The sequence below is a fragment of the Danio aesculapii genome, chromosome 11 (assembly GCF_903798145.1).
Source record: "Danio aesculapii chromosome 11, fDanAes4.1, whole genome shotgun sequence".
In the NCBI taxonomy this organism is placed as follows: Eukaryota; Metazoa; Chordata; class Actinopteri; order Cypriniformes; family Danionidae; genus Danio; species Danio aesculapii.
Window position 1 is genome coordinate 1,861,019 of NC_079445.1, and position 17,931 is coordinate 1,878,949.

Here is a 17,931-nt window from a genome sequence, read left to right on the forward strand (position 1 = left end):
TTAAACTTTTCACTTGGCTTTAAAACTCTAGCTGAGAGCCCAGTAGAATTAAATTGGAAATACAAAAAATCTGCAGACACACATAGACAGACACTGACAACTACACAAACACACACACACAGTCAGACCAGCAGGTGTGGTGGAGAAAAGCCCAGAACAAATAGTTTTTGTCTTCAGGCGTCTCAATTTGAACATGAAACAGCAACGTTGAGTCTGATTACAGATTACCTTCACATTCACTGTCTGTCTCTGTGTGTGTGTGTGTGTGTGTGTGTGTGTGTGTGTGTTGTGTGTGTGTGTGTGTGTGTGTGTGTGTGTGTGGTGGTGTGTGTGTGTGGTGTGTTGTGTTTACATGAGTAAATGCTGTAGAAGTGAGTCATGTTGGATCAACTGCTAGTCTTGCGTAAGTTCTGACACTTGCTGTACTCTTGTGAAGCAGAGCCAGACACATGTTGGCTGCCGAACACCAGTGACTTCACACTATAAAACAAATGATTACAGACCTGTTTAAAATTATAATAACAAAAACTGTAATATAAGGACAGAGCAGGGGTCCCTGTATGTTTCCAGTGTGGGAAGACTTTTGGTCTTATATGTCGAGTCTTGTAACACAGTTTAAAATTACTCACCTGTATACATCCTGGCTTTATCATGCGTAATATGTGTGGTTGTATTATTTTGTCATTAAACAGAAGAACAGAGATGGACAGGGGCGCCGCTAGGGGGAGGAAAGTTAGGAAGATTCTAAGGGCCCATACATTTAGAGGAGCCCCAGAGACATTATCAAGGGCCCGCACCAGACCACCCCACCGCTTTTCACTTTCAGCCGCGATACCAATATCCCCCCCCACCCCCTGCTCTTCACTGTCAGCTGCGATACCAAGACCCAGCAACCCACAACTCATCCACCCCCCATCGCTCTACATCTTCAGCCGCGATACCAACTAAACCCCCCCGCCCTCTTTAATATCAGCTTGTCATAGGGCCCATGGTGGCCAGCGGCACCCCTGGAGATGAATAATAAACACCCCCTTATGAAAATTATTATGTTTTAATCAATTCTTTAGTGAATAAAGCCAAGGATTTTCCTGTTTATTCATTCATTTTCCTTCAGCTTAGTCTCTATTTCATAGGTCGCCACAGTGGAATGAACCAGCAACTATTCCAGCATATGTTTTACGCAGTGGATTACGCAACCCAGTATTGGGAAACACCCATACACACACACACACACACACACACACTCATACACTAGTTTAGTTCATCAGTTCCCTATAGCGCATGTGTTTGGAGTGTGGGGGAAACCGGAGCACTCGGAGGAAACCCACACCAACACGGGGAGAACATGCAAACTCCACACAGAAATGCCAACTGACCAGCCGGTACTCGAACCAGAGACCTTCTTGCTGTGAGGCGACAGTGCTAACCACTGAGCCACCGTGTCGCCCTAAAACAAGAATAAAAACAGATTCAAATGTGGTTTCAAAGGACCGGAAAAGAAAAGAGCGACATAAAAGTGTCATCACTGCCATCACTATTACAGCAGTCATCGCTGTACACCTCTGGTTCACAGGGTGTGTGGCGCTGACTAATGTTTGACCCAGTTTTTTGTGTTTTATAGGTATGGAAAGATCGTGTCCACCAAGGCCATTCTGGATAAAACTACCAACAAATGCAAAGGTGAGTTCAGAGCAGTAAGATTTGTTCTGGTCATTTTTTGGGTTTGTTCTGGAGACAGTCTAGAGCAAATATAGCTTAAGGGGGCTAATAATATTGACCTTAACATGCCTTTAAAAAAATTAAGAACTGCTTTTATTCTAGCGGAAATAAAACAAATAAGACTTTCTCCAGAAGAAAAAATATTATAGGAAATACTGTGAAAAATTCCTGCATCTGTTCAACATCATTGGGCAAATAATTGGAAAAACTGTTATAATAATATAATAATTTAGACTTCAGCTGTTTTATTTGAGCTTAATCGTATTCATGTTTTCAGTGGTGTGAAGTAACTAATTACAAATACTCAGATGACTGTAATTGAGTAGTTTTTCCTCAGGAATTGTACTTTACTAAATAGTTTTATAAATGTGTACTTTTACCTTCCCTTGAGTACATTTTTAGTGCTGTATCAGTACTTTTACTCCACTACTTTCCTTCAGTCTGCAGTCACTACTTTATTTATTCTCGTCTATGGGGATTAGACAAATCAGTCCTGTGAGTCCGATCAAATCACACACAGAAGGTAAATCTCATCATAATGATCTACCTCAAGACATGAGTGATTTATTACTGCAGCAAACTGTTTGGAAGCATTAAAAATGTACATGCAGTGACCCAGAGATTGTTTAGATGCATGTCACTAATGAGAAGATGCCGGATGTTTACTATATGATGACCGAAATGGTCTTAAACACACAGCAGACACAAGACGTCAACATGACGTTAGATTGACGTTGTACCTCAACGTCGTACGTTGCATTTTGTTTGGAAATGAAAATTGGTTGACATCAGAACTCAACGTCAGGTCAACGTCAATGTCCAACCTTTAAATCAACCAAATATCCACATCTAATGATGTTACAGCTTGATGTTGTATGGACGTTACCACAATGACGTCTATCAGACGTTGGATTTTGGTTGCCATACCTGATGAATAAATGTCAGTATTTGACGTCAATATGGCGTTGGTTTAGGATGTTGGCTCGATGCTGGATTTGCGCCACTTTCCAACACAACCTAAAATCAACCAAATGTAAACATCATTTGATGTCGTTATTGGACATTAAAATAATGTTGTCCTTAGACGCTGGCTAGACATTAAATTTTGGTCACCTGATGTCACAACCTAAATCTAACCTAATGTTAACGTCTTATGACGTTGTGTGCCTGCTGGGCAATAACTAAATGCACTACAGAATATTACGTGTACACACACATCCACAAATTACATGTAAATACATCAGATTTTTACAGCGTAATACTCACTACTCACTACTCTTCAGTACTTTGGAAAGTCTACTCTTTAGTCATACTCTGAGTAATATTTACAACCGATTTTACTCTACGTTCACTACATTTTTAGGAAAGTAATGGTATTTTTACTTTTAAGTATGATTTTTCATTACTCTTTCCACCACTGCACGGTTTATATATTTTTGCATGTGTGTGTGTGTGCGTTTAGGTTATGGCTTTGTGGATTTCGACAGTCCTGCAGCAGCACAGAAGGCCGTGACTGCACTGAAGTCCAGCGGGGTTCAAGCTCAGATGGCCAAAGTAAGAGAACATATTAGAGAAATGCACAAAAAAATATTGACATGACAGCATCACGCAGTTGCTGCAGATTTGTCGGCTTGCACATCCATGGATGCCAATCTCCCGTTCCACCACATCCCAAAGGTGCTCTATTGGATTGAGCTCCAGAAGTGAGACACCTTCATAGCTCTGCCCTAAAGGACTGATAGTCCCGCCCTAAAGGACTGATAGCCCCGCCCTAAAGGACTGATAGCCCCACCCTAAAGGACTGATAGCCCCGCCCTAAAGGACTGATATGCCCGCCCTAAAGGACTGAAATCCCCGCCCTAAAGGACTGATAGCTCCACCCTGAAGGACTGATAGGCCCGCCCTAAAAGACTGATAGCCCCACCCTAAATGACTTATAGCCCCGCCCAAATGGACTGATAGCTCCGCCCCAAAAGACTGATAGTTCTGCCCTAAATTACTAATAGCCCTGTCCTAAAGGCATTCCTCAGCATTCCTGCAATGTATGAGTGTGTGTGTGTGTGTGTGTGTGTGTGTGTCCAGCAACAGGAGCAGGATCCCACAAACCTGTACATCTCCAACCTGCCGGTGTCGATGGATGAGCAGGAGCTGGAGGCCATGCTGAAGTCTTTCGGTCAGGTGATCTCCACACGCATCTTGCGGGATGCTAACGGCACCAGCAGAGGAGTGGGCTTCGCAAGGTACTGAACAACACACACACTCACTCACTCAATCACTCACTCAATCACATAGACACTCAAAAACACAAACCAACATGCGCGCGCACACACACTCACAAATGTACACACATGCACACACTCACAAATGTGCACATTCACACACACAAACATGCACAACTCACACACATTCACACTAATACACACACATACGCACACATACACACAGACTCACACATACTCACAAACACACGTGCACACTCACAAACTCACATGCACACACACGCACACACAAACAAACACACATGCATGCACACATACACTAACACACATACACACACACAAACATACATACACACACACACACACACACACACACACACGCAGACACACACATGCACACACAGAGACTTACAGAAACGTATGCATGTGCACACGCACACACAGAGACACACGCATACACCGACACACGCACACACACACACACATAGACACACAAAAGTGCACACTCATACTCACAAAAATTCACACACGATCACACACACACACACACACACACACACACACACATCTGATAATTGAGTTACTGAGAGGACCTCTATTAAGATGCTTAAGTTTAATTAGCTGTTAAAGAATTTTCCACAGTCAGTGTTTCCCACATGTCCGTGTTCATAAGTGTGTGTGTGTGTGTGTGTGTGTGCGTGTGTGTGTGTGTGTGTGTGACAGGATGGAGTCCACAGAGAAATGTGAAGCCATTATTCAGCATTTTAATGGAAAATATATCAAAACCCCACCAGGAGTTCCAGGTAGACCACCTAAAATCTCTTTATTTATTTGACAGAAAGTCCAGTTAAAGTTATTATTTACCTACAAATAAATCTGGCTGTGTCTTCAGTGCCTACAGAACCGCTGCTATGCAAGTTTGCAGATGGAGGACAAAAGAAGCGACAGAATCAGGCCAAGTACCTGCAGAACGGACGATCCTGGACTAGAGATGCTGATACGGTATCAGAGCGACAAAGCTGTGTTTTAATACACACACACCCTGCATATTGACTTCTATTAATATGTGTGTAAATAGAAGGGCTGCATGATACTGGGAACATATCTTGATCAGGCCTATCACGATATCTATTGTTGTCGTACGATATATTGCACCCAAATATATTGTGATTTATTATTGTGATTTCAAGACCTAAAGGACTGACAGCCCCACCCTAAATGACTGATAGCCCCGCCCTAAAGGACTGATAGCCCCGCCCTAAAGGACTGATAGCCCCGCCCTAAAGGACTGATAGCCCCGCCCTAAAGTACTGATAGCCCGCCCTAAAGGACTGATAGCCCCGCCCTAAAGGACTGACAGCCCCACCCTAAATGACTGATAGCCCCGCCCTAAAGGACTAATAGCCCCACCCTAAAGCCTGGTTTTTACTTCTGTGTCGAGTGATCGGCGTGACCCACGGCGCAAGCTTTGTACATTTATACTTCTGCGTGCTGTTTGTGTTGCTCTGCATTAATACTTCTGAAACACTAGCTGGTAGTAGATGTTTATGTTCCTCTGTGTCGAGTTTCTTCGCTGGTGTTTTGTTTTTTTCTGAACGCTTCCTTAATGTACAAGTAGTTAAAACTCGCTCATTCTGAGGTGGGAACTGGCGAACGTGCAACAACTTTAATCATAAGGTGAACATAAAACAACAGTTTCCACCTGGACCTCCTTCACGGGACTCCACACTTGTAAAAACTCACTCCAACGGGTTTGCACAGCTCTCGGTCCCGCCCACACTCGTCAGCGCTACCAAGCTGACCAATCACAGAGTTTGTGCTATGCGACGTGTAGTTACATTTTTTGAGAGGTGCGCGACAGCCACAGCGAGGGCTATGCGTCCACGCGCAGGCTGCACCGGAGCGTGCGCTTGACGCAGAAATATAAATCAGCCTTAAAGGACTGATAGCCCCTCCCTAAAGGACTGATAGCTTCACCCTAAAGGACTGAAAGCCCACCCTAAAGAACTGATAGCCCCACCCTAAAGGACTAATAGCTCCTCCCTAAAGGACTAATAGCCCCCCCTAAAGGACTGATAGCCCCGCCCTAAAGTACTGATAACCCGCCCTAAAGGACTGATAGCTTCACCCTAAAGGACTGATAGCTTCACCCTAAAGTACTGATAGCCCCACCCTAAAGGACTAATAGCCCCTTCCTAAAGTACTTCTATCCCCACCCTAAAGGACTGATAGCTTCACCCTAAGGACTGATAGCTTCACCCTAAAGGACTGATAGCTTCACCTAAAGGACTGATAGCTTCACCCTAAAGGACTGATAGCTTCACCGTAAAGGACTGATAACCCCACCCTAAAGTACTGATAGCCCCACCCTAAGGACTAATAGCCCCTTCTTAAAGTACTTATAGCCCCCCCTAAAGGACTAATAGCCCCGCCCTAAAGTACTGATAACCCGCCCTAAAGGACTGATAGCTTCACCCTAAAGGACTGATAACCCCACCCTAAAGTACTGATAGCCCCACCCTAAAGGACTAATAGCTCCTCCCTAAAGGACTAATAGCCCAGCCCTAAAGGACTAATAGCCCCGCCCTAAAGTACTGATAGCCCGCCCTAAGGGACTGATAGCTGCGCCTAAAGGACTGAAAGCCCCTCCCTAAATTACTTATAGCCCCACCTTAAAGAACTCATAACACCGCCCTAAAGTACTAATAGCCTGCCCTAAAGGACTAAAAGCCCCGCCCTAAAGGACTGATCGCTCCACCCTAAAGGAGTGATAGCCCCTCCCTAAAAGACTGATAGCTAGGCCCTAAATTACTGATAGCTCCGCCCTAAAGGACTGATAGCCACACCCATATAAATGTTTGTGAACATGTTTGTGTCACAGGATGGAGTCCACAGAGAAATGTGAAGCCATTATCTGATTTATTTACAATAAGTCTTTTAGTAGATGTGTTATATGATAGACTTGATTAGTTTACCAAATAAGTGCATCTAGATGGATTTGCATTGTAAACATTCAATAAAAGTTAAAAAGCTATCATTTTTGATTTCATATATTAAGTTTTTAGTTATGATACTCCCAAAATCATCCCGCATAAATCTGCAGACTTTTTACAAGATTCACAGCTGAAATAGCAAAAAATATCTGCAGATTCTGTCTGGCTCTACCCATCACTGAAACTACCCATACTACTACACCTGTCCCTAACATGACCTGTATCCTGCCTCATTATATTATGAACAATGTAAGTGCATTGTATTTATTTTTTGATGTAAGTACCTAGTAGTTTAGGCCATGTAATATAACGTGGGACCAAATCATCTTCAAAAGAAAATCAGGATTATTTTTCTAATCCAGTTCACAGATTTTAATTTAAAATAATTAATTAATTATTTTTTAAAGCAGAGATTTGCTACTCTCCCTAGAATGAATATTAATAACAAGTTTTTTGATTTGCGTCTTCAGTGAATGTGTTTTTAGTTTAAAACTGTGAGATTTCTCTACTGTAAAATGATCTTCTCTGCATCTTCAGGGAGGAATGACGCTCACATACGACCCGACAGCTTTACAGAATGGGTGAGTACAGAAAAACAACACAAAAAACATCTTAAAGCTGCGGTCACACCGGGCTTTGTGTGTGCGAAATTCTGTCGTGCGGCGCAGCGAAAAGGGGCGGGATTAAAGAAGATGATTAGACATTTAAAAAAGCCAGCGATTGCTCCATGTTTTAAATTTCTGTCCAGAGAGGTCCTGTTTTGATCCTCGATTGGTCTCACGCAGTCAAGTGATGCGATTTCACAGGTTAGAGTTCACCAAGCTTGAACTTTCAACCTGCGAAATTTGACGCATGACCCTGCGTTTCCGGTCTGACGCATTCGCGTGCGTATGAATGGAAGTCTATTGGAGGAAAAGCCCAGTGTGACCGCAGCTTTAATCTCCCTTTTAATGTGCACATTTAAATTAAAAGCAGATTGTAGATATGTTTTAAAGCTAAATTTGCTTCTGATCGCAATTTTAGTTCATGCAAAAAATGAAAATTCCATCGTTTATTGTTCACCTTCATGCTCATAAATGGGTTCTCTGGCCGATTCTCTCTGGATTTGAAACATTTGAGTTTCTGTTTCGCATTTAAACCTTTATATAAAGCTATCGCATCTTTGCAGGAGAGCTGGATTAAACTCTCCGTTTGATTTATTTGTACATTTTCTTTCTATCTAAACTTTTTCAGCTAATGTTTCTCATTGGTTTCAGGTTTTATTCATCGCCGTACAGCATTGGTCCAAACCGAATGATCGCCCAGACGTCTCTGTCTCCATACATGACTTCACAAGTCCCGTCCTACCAGGTCTGATCATTCACATCATCATTACAGCAGCTCTCACTGGCTGTTTCCATCCAAAGATGTGAGGTAGATTTTTGAGCAAAATTCAATTCAATTCAATTCACCTTTATTTGTAGAGCGCTTATACAATGTAGATTGTGTCAGAGCAGCTTCACATAAAGGGTCATAGTAAATAGTAAATAGGAACAGTGTAATTCAGTTCGTAGTGTTTAAGTTCAGTTCAGTTTAGCGACTTAAACTGAAATATTCAATTAATTAAAGATTTGCTTATGAAGCCCAATAAATCAATGAAAACAAAATCATCACTTCCTGATCAACTGGCAGCAAATATCAGTCAGAGGAGTGTAGTTTGATGCACTGTTGGGATTCGACACTGGTGTTTTCCTTCTCTAATAAATAAGTTGTGTGAAGACGAAGGTGAAACGTAATGAACGCGGTAGCTTTTGGAGGCGTGAGACGCTGTTTGGAAGCGCAGACAGATGCTGGAGGGAATAATAATATAATAATAATACTGAAGCACAGTGATGACGGACTGATGGCTGAGGCCTTTTAGACATGAGCAAAGCAACATTTTAAATCTATTAGTTTTCTCAATTGTTCACACACATTTTCTGAAGGCATGTCTCATATTGTTAGAACTCTACACACACACACACACACTGGACAAAACCCTTCAATTCCTCTGCAACATGAAACTTTACATTCAAAACAGTGTGTTTTCCTCTCAAAATGGTATTTTGTTTTCAAATGACACACAAGCCATCACATGACTAGACATTTATAAGAACCAGTTGAGCACTGATGTGTTTACAGATTTTCTTAGTTGTTGACACACAATTACTTGTACTTCAGACACAATGACTACATCATGTAGCCATAGACTGTAAAATATATGGACGTAGTATACGTGATGTCACCTATAGGTTTCTGAAGAGCGCAAAAGAAGCTACAAGTAGGCGTGGCCAACCGTCACCATTTTGTTCGCGCGTCATCGCACCCACGGCGGGATACCAAACAAGGGCAAAGAGGCGGAGAGTGAGCGGAGCTACAGACACCTGCTGGCACTTTGCTTAGACCTGGCAGACAGATTTTACTTTGGGAGAAACGCTTGATACTTTATTACCTGCGACTCGTTTGTGTTCTGACCACATGTGCTTGGCTGTACACTATATCAATAAAGTGTTTAGACTTTAAAAACACTGTAGTCATACATTGAGCCACTAAACATTGCTCTTATGATGTTTTTCTACAGGAGGTAAAACGCGAATTACTTCCAAACACTTCAAATATAGTGTGTGTTAGTAAATGCAAGACTATTGATGAACTCCAGCATAACACTGTATGACAACGCTTCAGATGACTGATCTAGAGCCTACAGCTAATCAATCTGACAGATTCTGGAGTGCTTTACAGGTCTAAAGAAAAATATAATGATAAATGATCTTAAATAAAACTAATTACATTTATAGAGATGGTATACAAGTATATAACTTTACTCACATGGGAAAGGAGGCCACATGAATGGTTTGAGAGCACAATTAAGTGCACACAGCATCCCATATCATCTGATAATTGTAAGAAATAAGTCCAAAAGGCAGCTGACTGTGTAAAGCCACATAAAACAACACAAAAATATGATGAATATGCCGAGATCAGTGGCTAATCTGCCGGATTCAGCTGAGGTGAAGTGAGAGCGACCAGCGAGACCTAGCTGTCACTCAAGTGGCCACGCCCTTAATTATGCAAACTTAATATAACCTAAAATAAAGGAAACAGATGAGTTATAAAAAAATTCACCCCCCTCACAGTTGTCATGGAGGGTAATAATAGCTATATGAACCAAAATAGTTCTTTGTACCAGGCTGTAAACAGCTTTTTTTCTGCTGTAAAGTTGGCCATTCTAACAGTGGGCTCAATTGCAGTTTGCTCTATTATGGAGCCAGGACTAGCGGAATTTTGATTGGCTTCCCGAGGGAGAGCGGGAGGTTGCCGCTTGCATGTAACTGATGCACCAACCTCCTGAACCAATTCTGCTAAACTACAAGCACAATTCCTGCTTTACACTCGGATTGCAGGTTTGACACTCTTTTTTCAAAACACTACACACTGTGTAGTGCATTCAGCACAATCTTCATGCAGAAAATCTCTTGTTTTCACAAGGAACACACTGTCATGCACAATTGTAAAGTCAGTTGTCCTACTTTGCATACTTACTCATCACACGGGTAAACACCGGTCTCACATAAATGTAATTTAGAAATCAGAGCTCATCTGCTTCATTACTGGTTCACTGCCCACCCACGTTTTTCAGTTGTTTATCTCCCTCCATATTCTCCATTTCTCAATCCTATTGAACTTCAAAAACTGTAAGCACAGGGAAGTGCACATGACGGCTGTGATCTTAATATTTGACATCAAAACATGGACGTTTCTTTCCAAAGATAATATGAGTATCACTTCACCAGAATGTTATCATTTTATGTGAGAAATGCTATCATCATCATCATTACATCACGAGCTTACGAAGTTCCTTAGAAACAGCCATCAAAATAAAAGTCTGGCTTTTAGCTTTATACAATCATTGGCTTTCTGTTTAATCTGGGAAAAACATAACATTTCATATGGCTCCTAAAATTGCAGTGTTTCTGTTTAGCTCCCAATAAAAATGTAGAACTGATCACGCTTCCTGATTAAACAGAAAAAGAACAACACAGAAGCTGTGAAGAATTAAAACGAAATTCATTCATTTATTCATTTTCCTTCAGCTTAGTTCCTTTATTAATCAGGGGTCTCCACAGCGGAATGAATCGCCAACTATTCCAGCTTATGTTTTACACAGCGGATGTCCTTCCAGCTGCAACTCATCACTGGGAGACATCCATACACACTCATTCACACACATACACTACGGCCAATTTAGGGCGCACTCTGCTCTGCTTTGAATCAGGCTCAGGCACGGTTTAGTTTGCCGGCCCGGTTGGAAGAGGTGTGCCAGAGAGTGGTTCACTTAGGCTTTGGCATGGTACACTTATAGTGTGAGTGCAAAATGCGCCTGAGCCCGAAACTGAAGACGAGACGTGACTTTTAAGGGACTGTTTCATTTGGATTTATTAATCATTCTTACTGTCCAATGAACGCGAACTGTCGTCGTTTAATGAAGACACAAACCCCCCACTGCACCACAGCTGCGCACCTTCAGCAAACCTCCTAATACCTGCAGCACGAGGACTTCATGAACACATATGACGTAAGCGGGCTCCAGCTGGGATGCAATGTGAGTGCGGGCCATCGATGAGAGGGAGGGGGGACAAGCGTGCTTCGGCAACTGTACATAGTCCGAGTACACCCTTAGTTTACCCAATTCACCCATAGCGCTTGTGTTTGGACTGCGGGGGAAACTTCACACAGAAATGCCAACTGACCCAGCCGGGACTTAAACCAACAACCTTCTTGCTGTGAGGCCACAGTGTTAACCACTGAGCCACCATGCCACCCTAAAACAAAATTTTGAAGAAATAAAAAAAAGGATTTCATGAGCTCAATAGAGTCTGCAGTGTATAAGCTCATCCTGGAGAAATGATTCATACATAGACATATATATATATATATCTATTTGTTTTGATCCACAGATGCACAGCCCGTCCTGGATGCACCATCAGTCGTACCTCATGCAGCCCACAGTGAGTTTCTTCCTTTTACTGCACATACAGTTGAAGTCAGTTGTATTTCAGGAATTTCTCACAGTATTTCCTGTAATATTTTTTCTTCTGCAGAAAGTCTTGTTTTATTTCAGCTACAATAAAGCAGTTCTTCATTTATTAAACCCATTTTAAGCTCAATATTATTAGCCCCCTTAAGCTATATTAGTTTTGGATTGTCTCCTGTTATACAGGGATTTGCCTAATTACTCTGTCTTTACTGATTATGTCTCTGTCTGTGTACAGGGTGCTCTTTTGACCCAGGCTCTGGATCATCCGATGTCCCTCCAGCCCTCATCTATGATGGGACCGTTGACTCAGCAGCTCAGTCACCTGTCCCTCGGCAGCACCGGCACGGTTCGAGATAAATAAGAAAGCCTGGCTCACACTGGGGCATTGTGCTCATCTGAGACAACGCTGCATTACAGACACTTCACATCAGCTGTTTTTCTTGTCATTCGATGCAAAGATGATATAATACACACAAAAATATGTTCATACTAGTGTCGGGCGATGTCGACCAATTAGGCATCGTACGATGTCTAATGTGAAACATCGCGATGGCATTGTCGTCATAGGCGGTGGTGACTTAATTATTCATGAATAATTAAGTAATTCATAATGGATTAATTATTTGTAGCCTACTGTTTCAACTACCTGACCCACATGGTCAATGTTTTACCCATAACCAAATCATAAATAAATAAACATAAGCTACACACAAGTTACCACCTGTCAATCACTTTTTCTGCATGAATAGGCAGAGTGATCTGTGTCGTTATAATGGCGTCGACAAACTTGGTTGGTAAAAACGGTGCACAACCAACAGTATGAGTTACCTGATAGATTCAAAAGAGTCGTTAGATAGAGACTAGATTAATTAAAGATCACGTTTAACAATTATAGTGAGCGGTACATCCTTGATAAACTGTCCGACATGCACTGCTCTCTGGGCTGACTTCTGGAACTCAGACGCATGACAGAGTGTGTGTGTGTGTGTGTGTGTGTGTGGTCACGTGATGTGTGTTTTCAGCGGTATAGTGTGGAAAGAGGGCCAGTGTGGACGTGGATCGTTTTCGTTCTAAAATGCCATTATAAAACTAAGACGTATTAGTGTAACTGGTGTCGTGAATTGGACGTAGTGTATGAGTGTGTGTGTGTGAATGAGTGTGTATTTGTGTTTCCGAGTATTGGGTTACGACTGGAAGGGGATTCACTGGATAAAACATATGCTGGAATAGTTGGCGGTTCATTCCGCTGTGGTGACCCTTGATAAATAAGGGACTAAGCTAAAAGGAAAATGAATTGTTGGGTAAAACATTGACAAAATTTGTTAAAAAGTGTAATTCAAGGATGTAATGAACCAATTTTTGACCATATTTGACCCAATGTTGGGTTATGACAACCCTGCATTTGTGGGTTAACATCTTTCCCACGTAAATAGGAGTTTTTATCCTAACCATCCACAATGTTTTTGATTCTGTGACGTCGCAGCTGAACAACAGCATAAGTTACTGCTTTACTCAGTGGTAAATGTCACCAGTGTGTGTTTGAATGCTTTTGGTTGACATTTTCCTCAGATCTTGAAAATAAAATAACTAATTGTCCCCTGCTCAATATCCCATTTCAATCTGAAGAACATTAACATCCTGAAATCAAAGTTCCAGTTCACACAGACTTTAAAGTCTATACGAAATCGCAATTTACATTTGTTTTTAACTAGCACACTTCACTAGTCTTAAGGTGAACAGTTAATACATGCAAGTTAATCTGTTAAAAACTGTTTGTTCTGATTGAGGTGGACTTTAACAATGGCACAGTGTGAGTCCGGCTGAAGAGTTTGTGATGCTGATTTGTGTATGAATGTAAAAGTGACGCTGATCTTGTGTTTTCCCCCTCAGTATATCCCGAACGCAGCTCTGCAGGGCACGTATATGCCTCAGTTCACCACAGTGCCTCCCTCTAGTGTCTCATTAGAGGTATGATCCGCTTCTGTGGCTCTTCAGTGTTTGCAGACAAAGTGCTGAAAAGCTAAGGCATTAATTTAAAAAAATATATGAAGAAAAGGCAGGATATATGGGATATGGATAACTATTATACTGAAACATATTTGAGCACAGGGTGTGAATAGAAGAGAGGAATCAGATATAAAATCATCATAAAACAAAGTCCTGAAATGAGAAAAAACAATGTAAGGTGGTGCATGATTTAATTCTTTGGTAATAGATTGGATTGCTGAAAGAATGGAGTTGCTAACAAAATAAAGGTTAATGAATGGATGTAGGCAGAGCAGAAAGACATGCTCTCATCGCTCCACCCTAAAGGACTAATAGCTTCATCTTAAAGGACTGATAGCTCCTCCCTAAAGGACTAATAGATCCACCCTAGAGGACTGATAGCTCCACCCTAAAGGACTGATAGATCCACCCTAAAGGACTGATAGCCCCACCCTAAAGGACTGATAGCTCCACCCCAAAGGACTGATAGCCCCACCCCAAAGGACTGATAGCCCCACCCCAAAGGACTGATAGCTCCACCCCAAAGGACTGATAGCTCCACCCTAAAGGACTGATAGCTCCACCCTAAAGGACTAATAGCTCCACCCTATAGGACTGATAGCTCCACCTTAAAGGACTGATAGCTCCACAGTAAAGGACTTATAGCTCCACCCTAAAGGACTGATAGCTCCGCCCTAAAGGACTGATAGCTCCACCCTAAAAGACCGAAAGATCCGCCCTAAAGGACCGATAGATCCACCCTGAAGGACTGATAGCTCCGCCCTAAAGGACTGATAGCTCCACCCTAAAGGCTTGATAGATCCACCCTAAAGAAACGATAGCTCCACCCTAAAGGATCGATAGCTCCGCCCTAAAGGACTGATAGCTCCACCCTAAAGGATCGATAGATCCACCCTTAAGGACTGATAGCTCCGCCCTAAAGGACTGATAGCTCCGCCCTAAAGGACTGATAGCTCCACCCTAAAGGACTGATAGATCCACCCTAAAGAAATGATAGCTGCACCCTAAAGGACTGATAGCTCCGCCCTGAAGGACTGATAGCTCCGCCCTAAATGACTGATAACCCCACCCTAATTGACTGATAGCCTCTGCCTAAATGCATTCCATGTGACTAGTAGTGAAGAAAGTAGTTTTGAAGAGGAGGGAAGGTTATAGTTTTTTGATCAAATATTATGAGGGCAAGTTAATGTTTGCACATTATATATATTGTTTACAATAAACTTTATCATATATACACACAGAGCACATTTTAATTTCATGGCGACTTTAACCAGGCTAAGATTTGACCACAGAGTTAAATAAAACAGGTTTATGAGGTAAAAGTGAATCAGATTAATGGACTGAATGTGAAATCAGGGAAATGCAGAACACACTGTATACTAATGCATTGTAGGACGTATATAAGGAGCATAGGATTAGATTTAAGCTAAATAATAAGATTTTTTTTTAAAGTAGACTCTGTTAGATATAGTCCATGCTGCATTCTCCGATACAGCAGGTGGCAGTACGCACCTGAAGAGTCATGATCGCAATCCAACACTAATAATAATAATAATATGTGTAGGAGTAGTTTTTTATAGTAAGATTAGGTTTCGCTGATGGTGTTGTGTGTCTTGCAGGAGAACAGTGGACAGCAGCAGCAGCAGCAGATCTCCATCGACACAGCAGCTGAACACAACAACTACTCCTATCAACACAGCAAATGAAGCTACCGTAAGAATAACACACTCACAGACATGGCATTCTGACTGCAACTAGACACACACTACCTGACAAATGTCTTGTCACGTATCCAAGTTTTAGGAAGAACAAATAATAAGTTGACTTCTAGTTGATCATTTGGTACCAGAAGTGGCTTATATGAAAGGTAAAGGCCTCTAGATTTTGCTTATTTGAACACAATAAAATCTGATCATGTCTTGATGTTGACTGATTTCATTAGGACAGTAAGGTCTGACTCTGCTTAGACTAAAGTCTGCTCACTGAACCTTCAATAATGTCCAGTATAGAATATGTGCTCATGCTGCAGTGGAAACACAATGAATATTGTGTCTGACTCCATCATGAGCTTGGAGGACTGCATCCATACATCTCTGACATGACTCAAATCACTGATTAATAAAGTCATCTGGAATGGTGAAGAAAGCGTTCTAGCAGGACTCCCAGAGTTCATCAAGAGTCTTTAGATTCATCTTCAGCGCCTCCTCCTTCATCTTACCCCAGACATGCTCAATAATGTTCATCTCTGGTGACTGGGCTGGCCAATCCTGGAGCACCTTGACCTTCTTTGCTTTCAGGAGCTTTGATGTGGAGGCTGAAGTATGAGAAGGAGCGCTATCCTGCTGGAGAATTTGCCCTCTCCTGTGGTTTGTATTGTAATGAGCAGCACAAATGTCTTGATATCTCAGGCTGTTGATGTTGATCATCCACTCTGCAGATCTCTCCATACTGCATGTAACCCCAAACCATGACTTTTCCTTCACCAAACTTGACTTATTTCTATGAGAATCTTGGCTCCATGTGGGTTCCAGTAGGTCTTCTGCAGTATTAGTGATGATTGGGATGATTCATGGGAAAAATCCACCTTCTGCCACTTTTCCAAATGATCAACTAGAAGTCGAGTTATTATGTGTTGCTCTTACAACTGGGATCAACAACAAGACTTTTATCAGGTGGTATATATATATATATATATATATATTGTAATGATTATCAGGTTGTTTACATTGTCTGCTGAGAATTTTCTTTTATTTAAATGTACAACTGTATTGTTTTAATGCATTTTATATTTCTAGATGACATGTTACTTGATTTTTTTAGCCAATAAACATGCACAGAATTGAAAACAGCTACAGGTGTAGTTAAACCTAAATCTGGCCGCATTCCTAGTTATGCTTCAGTTGTTTAATGCTAAAAGTATCAGATGAAAATGCAACTGAGTATAGTTTGCTGGATGTGATTTTTACAGTGTGTGCCGCAGATGGAGGTGCTGCTGTGGACACACACACACACACACACACACACACTGAGTGATTCACAACACAGACACTCATCCTTCATCTCGTGTTGAGGAGTCACTCGACCCCACAGCGGAGACTGAAAAACAGGAAATAAGCCTGAACTCAGCAGGAGGAGGTGAGGAAACACCACAGCGCTCATTTTTAAAGGACAGATTCTGTAATATGAGAGGATGAAAAAAAGAGACCGCTGAAAATGTGTCTTATTTTTGTGTAAAATATGCAAGCTTTTATTCTCATCTTGGAGATTAGCTCTTGGGTCAGCAGCAGCGAGAGGGTTTCGTGTCGGTGTACAGATCTAAGGTGCATTTTGTGTTTGTCATTTGATATTATGCTGGAGAAACCATTTAAAGCCACTTCTTCACATCCTTTAACCAACAGTGATCAAATCACTCTAATTCACCTCCTGCAGCAGACAATCTTTAACTTATTATTTATTGCCAAGATCATTTTGGTTCATATGAAATATTAGATGCAGAAATAGATCAGATATTGGATGTTGTCAGATTAATGTGCGCATAAATATTATTTTTTAAATTAAAATCTGACTTTTTTTTTAAACAAACAAATAAAAAATGATTTATATGTAGATTTTATGAGGGGCATTTTTAATCCACTGATGAGCTGTGAAACAGTCTGTGCCTAACACTAGTGTTCAGCATCATGAGGACACTTTATTTAAAACATCCTACATAATGCATTAGTGGAGCGTTCATTAATGGTTCATTAGTTCACAATTAAGCATTAGTTAAGCTCATTTAAATCATGATTAACCGCTGTGTAAAACATATGCCAGAGTAGTTGGCGGTTCATTCTGCTGTGGCGACCCCTGATAAATAAGAGACTAAGCTGAAGGAAAATGAATGAATGAATTATGCATCAGTTAAGCATGAGCAAACACATAATTCCCGATGAACTGA

The 17,931-nt window shown here is 41.5% G+C and overlaps 1 protein-coding gene across 2 annotated transcripts in view; it reads left to right on the plus strand.

Moving 5' to 3' along the window:
- The window catches only part of rbms2a (RNA binding motif, single stranded interacting protein 2a), a 49,656-nt gene that overhangs the window by 28,564 nt on the left and 3,161 nt on the right, over positions 1 to 17,931 (plus strand). For both annotated transcript variants that reach the window (XM_056468457.1, XM_056468456.1), the window contains exons 3-14: positions 1,622 to 1,680; positions 3,182 to 3,273; positions 3,802 to 3,959; positions 4,662 to 4,741; positions 4,831 to 4,940; positions 7,469 to 7,512; positions 8,188 to 8,281; positions 11,908 to 11,958; positions 12,223 to 12,333; positions 13,878 to 13,955; positions 15,614 to 15,707; positions 16,963 to 17,931. The exon at positions 16,963 to 17,931 is cut by the window's right edge and continues 3,161 nt beyond it. In XM_056468457.1, the coding sequence (XP_056324432.1) occupies positions 1,622 to 1,680; positions 3,182 to 3,273; positions 3,802 to 3,959; positions 4,662 to 4,741; positions 4,831 to 4,940; positions 7,469 to 7,512; positions 8,188 to 8,281; positions 11,908 to 11,958; positions 12,223 to 12,333; positions 13,878 to 13,955; positions 15,614 to 15,700 (964 nt within the window). In that variant the 3' untranslated portion in view covers positions 15,701 to 15,707; positions 16,963 to 17,931. The remainder of the gene's footprint in view (positions 1 to 1,621; positions 1,681 to 3,181; positions 3,274 to 3,801; positions 3,960 to 4,661; positions 4,742 to 4,830; positions 4,941 to 7,468; positions 7,513 to 8,187; positions 8,282 to 11,907; positions 11,959 to 12,222; positions 12,334 to 13,877; positions 13,956 to 15,613; positions 15,708 to 16,962) is intronic.